Raw genomic sequence first — 11,201 nt, 5'->3', positions numbered from 1 at the left:
TGTGTGTGTCTTTTGTTGTTGCAAGCAGCTGTACCATTTGTCATGTAATACATATTCTCTAATATATTCTTTTTTAAGCTTGAAAGGTTGGCAAATAATTTTCTCATGAAACAATATGTGGAATAATGTTGAAAAAATGGGTAAAATCATCTATATTAATTTTCAGCAAATTTACAAGCTATGAAATAAAAAAAAAAGACGCCAGGAACCTCCTTCCATATCACATTACAAATTCGATATTTCATACACCCGTGACAGCTATTCTTTGATGGACTTGAAGATTGCTAAACCTTCATGTCTCTCTCATTTTCGTCACTAAAACTACTGTGTTGGATTAATAATGAAATCAATTGATTTATGATAATGCACACATGGTTAATCAGATTCTAGGACATCTACCCCCTGGACATCTACCCCCGGACATCCACCCCCCGGACATCTACCCCCCGGACATCCACCCCCTTAGGACAAGTACCCCCTAGGACAAGTACCCTCTAGGACATCTACCCCCGGACATCTACCCCCCGGACACCTACCCCCCGGACACCTACCCCCCGGACACCTACCCCCCGGACATCTACCCCCCGGACATCTACCCCCTGGACATTCACCCCCCGGACATCTACCCCCCCGGACATCTACCCCCCAGACATCTACCCCCCGGACATCCACCCCCCGGACATCTACCCCCCGGACATCTACCCCCCGGACATCCACCCCCGGACATCCACCCCCTTAGGACAAGTACCCCCTAGGACAAGTACCCTCTAGGACATCTACCCCCCGGACATCTACCCCCTCATCTTTAAATTGATTTTGAATTGATAAGATATATATTTTTTCTCGTCTGTGAGCGATCATAACGAACGAGCAATTTGACAAAAAAATGACAGGGGGTAGATGTCCGGGGGGTGGATGTCTGGGGGGTAGATGTCCGGGGTAGATGTCCTAGAGGGTACCTGTCCTAGAGGGTACTTGTCCTAAGGGGGTGGATGTCCGGGGGGGTAGATGTCCGGGGGGTGGATGTCCGGGGGGTAGGTGTCCGGGGGTAGATGTCCGGGGGGGGGAAATGTCCGGGGGGTACTTGTCCTAAGGGGGTGGATGTCAGGGGGTAGATGTCCGGGGTGGATGTCCGGGGGGTGGATGTCCGGGGGTAGATGTCCGGGGGGTGGATGTCCGGGGGGTAGATGTCCTAGAGGGTACTTGTCCTAGGGGGTACTTGTCCTAAGGGGGTGGATGTCCGGGGGGTAGATGTCCAGGGGGTAGATGTCCGGATACGGGTTAATCATGCATAAGAAGTCCGACCATGATGCAACTTTACCCCAAGGAGAAAACGAAGAAACCTATGCCTCCATAACATAGCACTCATTCGTGAGAAGAAACTCTTCACAAGAAATTATTGATTTGTGAATCATTTATTACTTTTGTTACATGCGAGTCCATGAGCATTCTTATATATTTCTGACTACTTGACAACCTTAAATGTCAGTTGTAAGAGGTTTGGAACATCATGCAGGCGTACATTGCTACTAGTATTCCTCAGATAAGTTCAAAGTAATATAAAACGAAGAACGTAGAGGGCAGCAACACACGTGTTCATGAAAATCAATTTATAGAACTTTACCCTGCTGGTTACTTTAGCTGGTAAATGAATTTCAGGAAATGAGCAGCAATAAGAAAAACCCCAAACAAACCAATTTAAAATCACTATAAATACTATTCAATTTGTAAAGGGGGGGGGGGGTCCTCAACTAAAAAAAACAAAACAAAACATGTAAATTCAAAAAGTCATTCATAGTTCATAAAGTGAGGCCGTTATTATATAACAATCGGTAATACTAGTAAGCAAGAGTATGCAAACATACATACACTTATTCGATAGCAATGTAACTTGGTAAATACAGCTACTGCATTAGAAACTTCGAATTAAGTCTGCATCAATAATAGTTGCTATGTCATCTAAACTTCTGGTATGTTATTTTAAGCTTTCCACAAATGGCATTTTCTTTAAAATGATTTGAGAAAGGATGGGAATCGATGAAATGAATTCCATGCCAGAGAAATCGTCGGTTTCTTGTTTTAAAGTTTGATAAGCAACATGATGAGATGTAGACCGGGGGAGCATTTCATCAACATTTTTGTCGAAAAGTTGTCAAATCTGACATTTTCCTTGATTTTGATTGGCTGAGCGGTACTGTTACTATGGTTACTATGGTAATTGTCAGATAAAACAGGACTTGTCAGATAAAATCCTTTCATGAAACACTCCCAGGGTCGATGTTGCAAGGAGTGGGGATTCCCCTATTATAATTTTGAAATACTCAATTACAAATGAATATATACCATTACTTAAAATGATTATGAATTAAAATGGACAGAAGTGTACATTTCATTTCAAATAATCGTACTCTCCATTTTTACCTATTTGGTATTTTTCCTTTTTCATATCTCAACTTTCAAATATATAAAAACAGAGCGTAGATTTATTAATAATTTAATTGCTTGAAATATACCGTCATGAAACATGCTAACGTTGGGGTGGGGTCAAATTTTTTCTATATTTTTTTCGACTTTTTTTAGTAGGAATGCAAGCCCTTGCTATACACGCCTCTTTTGAAATAGAATTGGAAGGAAATCATTTTTGAAATATTTTATCATTCTTGAAGTGCTTTTATCTTGAAATTGTATTTTCTATCCATTTCTGGAAACTGCTCTACGAATATAATGGTTTTTATTCGGACCGAGTCTTGAAATAATGTATGGCCTCGCATTCCAGGCCATACTCTTCCAAAAGGGCACCCACGTCGAAACGGGCTCTACTTGGAACCGCAAAGCCAAGATCCGATGAAACCGCGCCGTGAGGTTGGTAGTAGAGATAGAAAAAGTAACGGTGGTAACCACTACCAGCTGGAGGAGTGGGAGGAGCGTATTCTGATGGAGAGAGAGATCATTACACATGACGATGATATACACAATAACACAACCGTTAAAGGCGACCGCACACCTTACGATTGGTCTGCGACCCGATTTCAGAATAAAATGCAGTAGAATTTGATGCTAATATTGAGACTTGGAATATCTTACTGTGTAAAGTTCTAAATCATCGTACGAATACCCATGTTCAAATCTATGACTATGCTATTATTCTTATTAGAATAAAGGCAAATTTAATATCTAGTCGTAATGACGTCATAGCAGTCAAACAATTGGCTACGATTTGAAACTATTTTGGCCTTTACTCCAAAATAAAGGCTTGCAATCTTTCAAAATGGTTATATTAGTATTCTTTCAATTAATATTAACCTCAAATGAAATGATATGTTCCATTCACATTTTCAAAAAATGAGCAAAATGCGATTTGTTCCAAAATCGGATCGCGAACAGTCGGAAGGTATGCGGCGGCCTTAAGATGATGACATTGGTAATCAGTACAGTGCGTCCCAGAAAAAACGAAACCGAGGTTTAGCGATCATTTATCATTACTTAATCATAAATAAAATAGACAAATGACCTATCAATTTAAAGCTTAGAATCTCCTCTTTCATCTGATATTACTTAGAATATTTCTCATTCACGCATGAGTGAGCAAATGCAATTTGAAGAAAGGATATCAAAAACTCATTTGGCGGGGGGTGTCTGGGTTTCAAAAAGAAAACCACATTTCTGAAAAGTTCAATATCTGCTCTTTAATTTGGTACCAAAATTACAAAAAATGGTCACGAAATAACAAAGTTCTGGTCATTTGAAATAAGGCTTGAATTTCAATAATTTCATAAAATGAAGAGGTTCTCCAGGATGGCTTTCAAACTCTCTCGACACTCTGTTTTGTTGACGATCAGCCATGCATTAAATTTTTTGTTCACCATGCGAAAGCTTCTGTGGGAAACCGGTGAAAACACGTTTATCTCATGAAATTATGGAAATACAAGCCTTATTTCAAATGAACAGAACTTTGTTATTTCGTGACCATTTTTTGTAATTTTGGTACCAAATTAAAGAGCAGATATTGAACTTTTCAGAAATGTGGTTTTCTTTTTGAAACCCAGATAACCCCCGCCAAATGAGTTTTTGGTATCCTTTCTTCAAATTGTTTTTGCTCACTCATGCGTGAATAAGAAATAACCTAAGTAATGTCAGATGAAAGAGGAGATTCTAAGCTTTAAATTGGTAGGTCATTTGCCTCTTCTTTTAATGATTAAGATATGATAAATGATCACTAAATCTCGGTTTTGTTTATTCTGGGACGCACTGTATAGGTCCTATAATCACAATACTTGACGAGTACAGGGGAGACCGGTGCAAAATTGAAATTTCTGCATTTAAAAAAATATTCCTTGGATTTTTTTGAGGTATTTTGTCAGGTTAATTCATAATAATCACATCTGAAGTTTACATTTTTTTTTTAATTATTGATTTTCGAAACTCTTAATTTGGGGGGAGTTTGGACATGTAAATTTTTATACTTTTTGATGGGAATTATTGGCAATTTTCCAATCATTAATAACAATTAAAAATAACTTTGAACAATTCGGGGCTGACAGGCATAACCGAATACCCATAGATGCATCCCGGCAATAGTCTTGAACGATGTTGTGTGGCCCTGTCGTGTTTATGAATTTATCATATAAATTTTTGAGGGGGCCATTAAGGTCCGCTCAATTATTATTATTACTATTATTAGTAGTATTATCATTATTATTATAATCATTATTATGTTTGTTTAAATAAGAAAGTCTTAACCTAAGGTTAAGTTTTTGAAATGTCATCATAACTTAGAAAATATATGGACCTAGTTCATGAAACTTGGACATAAGGTTAATCAAGTATCACTGAACATCCTGCATGAGTTTTATGTCACATGACCAAGGTCAAAGGTCATTTAGGGTCAATGAACTTTGGCCGAATTGGGGGTATCTGTTGAATTCCCATCATAACTTTGAAAGTTTATGGATCTGATTCATGAAACTTGGACATTATAGTAATCAAGCATCACTGAACATTTGTGCGAGTTTCAGATCTCATGATTAAGGTCAAAGGTCATTTAGGGTCAATGAACTTTGGCCGAATTGGGGGTATCTGTTGAATTACCATCATAGCTTTGAAAGTTTATTGGTCTAGTTCGTTAAACTTGGACATTAGAGTAATCAAGTATCACTGAACATCCTGTGCGCATTTCAGGTCACATGACCAAGGTCAAAGGTCAATGAACTTTGGCCGAATCGGGTGTATCTGTTGAATTACCATCATAACTTTGAAAGTTTATGGATCTGATTCATGAAACTTGGACATAAGAGTAATCAAGTATCACTGAACATCTTGTGCGAGTTTCAGGTCACATGATCAACTGAAGGTCAAAGGTCATGTAAGGTCAATGAACTTTGGCCATGTTGGGTTTTTTTGTTGAATAACCATCATATCTCTGTAAGTTTATTGGTCTAGTTCATAAAAAGTGGACATAAGAGTAACCATGTATCACTGAACATCTGGTGCGAGTTAGAGTAGTTTTCAAAGTCAGCACTGCTGCTATATTGAACTGCGTGATGCAGGTGAGACGGCCAGAGGCATTCCACTTGTTTAGGGAAAAAGGTGTTTTTAAACATACCTTTTAAAACGTGCCTACCCTGACTTAAACTAAGTGCTGTGCTTGATATTTGACTGGTTATTTCAATAAAGTATGTAAATGGCACAAAGAAATAAACATACACATAAAAATTAACTTCTATATGCAGAGCTTTGTAGCAGATGATAATTCTTTTGAAAGCTGTGCATTCGACCATCAGCTGTTATATCTAATGTAGCCAGGTTTCTGATTGGCTAATTATTTTTCAAGTTACAAGAGTGTCCCTTTTCTCCCCGGTCTCCTGTGAAAAGTCTAGGAGGAGAAGAATTATTGTTGCTTCAGGAAAATTTGAAGATCTAAGAAGAAAAAAAAAGGAAATTGTAGGCCTAATTTGATTAATAAAAATGATGGTAGTGGTATACACAAGGAGCAAACTCGAGCTATGATATAATAATAGTAGTGGCAGTAGTAGAAGTAGTAGTAGAAGTAGTAGTAGTAGTAGTAGTAGTAGGAGGAGGAGGAGGAGGAGTACTAGTAGTAGTAGTAGTAGTAGTAATAACAGTAGTAGTAGTACTAGTAGTAGTAGTCGTAGTAGTAGTAGTAGTAGTAGTAGTAGAAGTAGTAGTAGTATTAGTAGTAGAAGAAGTAGTAGTAGTATAGTAGTAGAAGAAGACGTCGTAGTAGTAGTAGGAGAAGGAGTAGTAGTAGTAGTAGAAGTAGTAGTAGTAGTAGTAGTAGTAGGAGGAGGAGGAGGAGGAGGAGTAGTAGAAGTAGTAGTAGGAGTAGTAGGAGGAGGAGGAGGAGTAGTAGAAGTAGTAGTAGTGGTAGTAGTAGTAGGAGGAGGAGTAGTACTAGTAATAGTAGTAGGAGGAGGAGTAGTAGTATAGGAGGAGGAGGAGTAGTAGTAGTACAAGTAGTAGTAGTAGTAGTAGTAGTAGTAGTAGTAGTAGTAGTAGTAGTAGTAGTAGTAGTAGTAGTAGTAGTAGTAGTAGTAGTAGTAGTACTCTAACAAGAACAGGTATGACCTGTTTGTTGATTAAATAATTACCGGTTACTGTATCTCCTTTTAAATCTCCAAAGTCGTTTAGATCATCGCCCTGGGAATGGAATATCAAAAATAAAGGCTCATCATCAGTCAATATATATTCAAGACGTACATAAACATTTCAAAATAATTAACGGGTTTAATAATGAATTCAATGTAATTGTTCATACGTACATGTCATGCGTTGAATTTTCCCATTGCAGACATCATCTCCCATCCAGAATGATATCTGCTAGTATACGACATGCCACAAAACAATGGACACTGAAGCCCTAGTTACACATAGACGCCGCTTCGCGCTCACATCAATAAGTTAGATACCTATCCTACTTATTACCAAAGAGCTTAAATTTCCCGGTTTCCAAGTTGGAAAATATTTATTATTTCGGCTCCCGCTGCGTCCTCGCATTATTTGATTGGTAAGATATGTGTCATCTTTATTAACAGATTCATTTTCAGACCAGCATATTCAAAATTTTAGCTCGCGCTCCGCGCTGACATAATTTACTCGCTTAAATACGCACCATGTCATTATTTCAGAAATTGCTCAGGATGTTCAGTTTTCAGGTCTATATTAAATACATTGAAATAATGTAGCTCGCGCTTCGCGCTCGCATTATTGATTGTGGGCTTATCAGCTACCTTATCTTAATTTAAGGATAAAGCTAAGACGGACTTAAAAACTTCAGTCTTTGCTTTGGACGACCCCTTCAAAAACCTTATCAAAAATCAGCTTTGAGCTTTTAGCGGCCGATCAGGCAAAATATCTAGTTTGTATATAAAATATAGTCATATTCTAAAAAAAAAATGGAAGCTGATTTCTTTTTACGGGAGATATATCATCAGAAATACCATTCTATGCCCCCATTGTGCAATGTCGTGCAAGACAGAGATTTCCTTTCATCAATCCTTGTTCCATCAAGTAATGGAATTTATGAATTTTGTATGTCACGAAATGGTGGAATTGCTCACATTCGACGTCAAAAAAAGAGAAAAAGGTAACTCTCTTATTTTGAAGGATTTACTTAAACATTCACCTTCACCACTGTTTTTTTTTTCTTCTTCTTCTTCTTGGAAAAAAAACCCAACTATCAGGGTGAACCTTCCCTTAAGCCTGCCGTCTCACACTGGGCGATCCGATGCGACACGATTTTTTCAAGAAATTCATTTTGCATTAAATATGAAAGTTCTAAGAAATAAAATTGTTTTATCTTAAGCTTTGCGTGATGTTAAAAATACTAAAAACATGTTTACTTTGCGACAAGCCCTGTGGTCTTCGTAAAGTCCAAATCGGCTTCAAGTCGCAGCCGATGATGACGTCATTACGATTTGGAATTGAATGTTATATACCGAAGTTTTTAACTTGAGTGCTAAGAAAGCACGAATGCCTGTGAGCAAGCAACCAGGGGACCAACGGCTTAAGGTCCTCTCCGGGGGGCCACTTACATTAACGAGTGGATACCATGCGCGACCCAAAAAACACGTAAAAAGGATGTCTTTTTCACGATAGGGCACGTTACCTACGTAACGTGATAAGGGTGTCAAAAACACAAAAATAATTCATTAAGGGAGGCTCGCATTGGACTGAATTCCGATTTCAGAAGTCACACCACTATTCTGAAGTCTGATTAGTAAGATTTTTATAGGTTGGAATGTCCATATCAAATGTTATCACAATTTCTTTGAAACTCGGATCGCAATTAATCGCATAGTGTCAGTGAGCAGGGCTTTATAACGCGATTCTCTGTCATTCAAGCGAATCGGCACCATCTGTCCCACTGAAAATGTTTACTCTCTATTGATATACACATATTCAACTCCACTGTTATAAAACTCATGTAGAATGATCACTCCACACATTCCTTATATTATGTACATGTATATGCACTTTATAAGTACACGCTTCTACCATAGAGCTATAGCTCTATGCTTCTACCTTCAGTTCATGCATGGACACTAGTACTTGTACCTTGGTCACATTTGTTCTGCGGCGGCTGTACGGCGAGTCGGAAACAGCCGCTTTAACATTTTTTTTTGTACCAGCTTCATGGGTGGTTTGAATAGAAATGAATAAAACGACTGTTTTCGACTCGCCGTACGGCCGCCGTAGAACAAATGTGACAAAAGGTATAAGTCACCCTTTTTTGCAAATCATGGAAACAAATTTGATCTATTTTGACGAGCCTGCATGCGTTCGGGGCATTATTCCCACTTGATAGCAACTTCTTCGACCCCCCCCCCCCCACTATGGCTTTAGTATTTAAAAAAAAAACAATCGAGGTCAATATCTGCGTATCGTCATGTTATGGAGAAAAATGCTGTTAATATTAATTAAAAAAAACATAAATATGTTATCAAAATCCCGGATTTAAACTAGTAAATATGAAATTGTGATTACTTTTACTTTTTTAAAGCAAAATATGTTGGTGTGTATCATAATAACTGACCTTGATATTCATGACCAGCCAATGAAGCCAGGGCGACTGAGGGGCATCCATATGGAAAACTAGCGGACAGAAGGTCCTCGCTGCACGCGCGCACCCTTATAACACGCAGAATTCCCTGGCATCATACCCCTTTTTCACAAACTAATGTGTATCAAGGACAAGCGTTGATTCAGATAAAATTTCCGCCTCCCTGAAATGAATGTTAACAACTTCTTCTATCAGATGACCATAATTTTTTTTACATTCAATTGGTAGGAAATATGGCACTTTATTACATTAAAATCACTCAAAACCATCCATAGTCAGGAATATGTATTGGGATAATGGGTTTGGGGGACATTTTTATAGTACCCGGGTGGATTATATCCGTCGTCACATCGCTGGGTGATGATATCAAGAATTTCCGCCCAGTTTATAATAAAGGGCACATTGTAAGGCAAATACTCATGAAAGAATCATGGAGATTGGTTAATAAGGAAATAGTGCACTTTTATCATCAAATCAGAGGAGATTTTCTTTGTGATACTGATGTCCGAAGAGCAAACCTACACTCGGCGTGCATTCAACGCATGGGGCTGGACAGAGCTTTTGTGTACGTCGGTGTGTTGTTCGAGTCACAGCGGTTTTCTAGCTCTTTCCATTGCAGTGCTGAATATTTTATTAGGAATATATAAATATATATACCTTGTCAGTCCGAACTATGGATATAAATATATTAGATACCATTATTTTTGCCAACAAAAATCAATTTTATTCTCTGAAAGTTGGATATGTCTCTGAATAATATTGTGACGGGTCCATTATGTATATGAGGGGTGCATCCTAGCTTATCACTGCATTGGTAAGTCTGAAATTTAAGTTTTGCTTATTTATTTAACTTTAAATGATGTTTTATATGTTCAAACAAGGATTATTTATGAAATTGACACAAGATATTGCGAATCAACGCTGAAACATTATTTGTGAAGACATTTTATCCCTCTGTAATGCTATTTCCCCCATAAAGCCACAATGGAACATTCTGCACCACTAGTCATACGATGATCGCGAGGTCTGCAAACGTCGTCTGCTATGTTTTTTACATGTCCGGTACACTGTATGCAAGTTTTCGATATGGGGTCAATCATCAGAAGTGTGTAGAAATCTTCCTACATACAAAGAGAAATTGCAAAGCTTATACGATTTTGGAAGTTGACAGTGTCAGCGCCAACATTGCACCCCTTTAGATATTCGGTGTCGAAATCGTACATTTCCAACACTTTGATAAGTTTTCGTGTTGGTATGTTTATATGTATTCCAGGGAGATATTTTTTTAATAGAAAGGGCCGGTTTAGATGAAAGTTTTACGTTTTAATTTTCTCTCTTTATTTAAGTCAACTTCAATTGATATGGAAATAACATTTTTCTTTAATCTTACCCCAGAAGCCCTTTCATAACGGACGAGAGGAGATTCCTTTCCGGTCCCCGGTTCTTGGAATAATGTAATAGGTAATGCACCTCCGTATGAAATGAGAACTTCGCCACTGAACTTAACGTCAAGCCGCTGAGAGATTTCCTCGTCGCAAAAGTTATTCAGGTCCCCTAAACTGATGTCAACAGCCAGAAGCAAAAACAGCAACGGAAACCTGCCGAAATTTTGACGGTTCGACATCGTCGGAAGTATATGTGCATACGATGCGCGACGTACCGTGTAGGTTTCTAATCTGGGTATCTAAACACGGTGTAGCCAGATGTGCCGTGCTAGTATTATACCATAATAGTGAGTTATTGATTGTCTTGCATAATTTGCGTTGTGCACGCACTCGTTCTAGTGTACTCTCCCAGGGGCGTATCCAGCTTTCGCCATTGGGGGGTGGGGAAAATATTTTCAGCTATATTTCACCCGATCGGCCACTAAAAGCTGATTAAAGGGGGTTAACCTTAATAGAGACTAACGCGCTTAATTACAACTAAACTACATTACAATCAGGATAAGGTAGATCTATCTCGTAAGTCCAAATAAGCGCGAAGCGCGTGCTCAATTTTTTTTGAGGGGGGTATTTTATGTATTTAGTCCTGAACATTCTGGGCAGTTTTCGTAGGCATGAACAGGATACGCATCGAACTTAGTAATTATTGATGTGAGTGCAAAGCGAGAGCTGAATTTTTT

The 11,201-nt window shown here is 38.4% G+C and overlaps 1 protein-coding gene across 1 annotated transcript; it reads right to left on the bottom strand.

The window, feature by feature from the left end:
- Nucleotides 1-2,624: 2,624 nt before the first annotated feature.
- LOC121425634 (phosphatidylethanolamine-binding protein 4-like) lies at nucleotides 2,625-10,808 on the bottom strand. Its single transcript, XM_041621758.1, has 5 exons — nucleotides 10,470-10,808; nucleotides 10,169-10,200; nucleotides 9,053-9,101; nucleotides 6,609-6,657; nucleotides 2,625-2,931 (listed from the first exon to the last, which is right to left on the bottom strand). Exons 1-5 carry the CDS (start codon nucleotides 10,701-10,703, stop codon nucleotides 2,732-2,734), a joined length of 564 nt encoding a protein of 187 aa, XP_041477692.1. The 5' UTR covers nucleotides 10,704-10,808; the 3' UTR covers nucleotides 2,625-2,731.
- Nucleotides 10,809-11,201: the final 393 nt, after the last annotated feature.

This window comes from Lytechinus variegatus, chromosome 12 (assembly GCF_018143015.1).
Source record: "Lytechinus variegatus isolate NC3 chromosome 12, Lvar_3.0, whole genome shotgun sequence".
NCBI classification, from domain to species: Eukaryota; Metazoa; Echinodermata; class Echinoidea; order Temnopleuroida; family Toxopneustidae; genus Lytechinus; species Lytechinus variegatus.
This window is presented reverse-complemented; position numbering and strand designations above follow the sequence as displayed.

Coding starts and splice junctions, on each gene's coding strand:
- LOC121425634 (XM_041621758.1), bottom strand. CDS start 10,703: ATGTCGAACCGTCAAAATTTCGGCAGGTTTCCGTTGCTGTTTTTGCTT. Junction 10,201..10,469: donor GTTATGAAAGGGCTTCTGGG/GTAAGATTAAAG, acceptor CTTTGTATGTAG/GAAGATTTCTACACACTTCT. Junction 2,932..6,608: donor AAAAGGAGATACAGTAACCG/GTAATTATTTAA, acceptor TCTCTCCATCAG/AATACGCTCCTCCCACTCCT.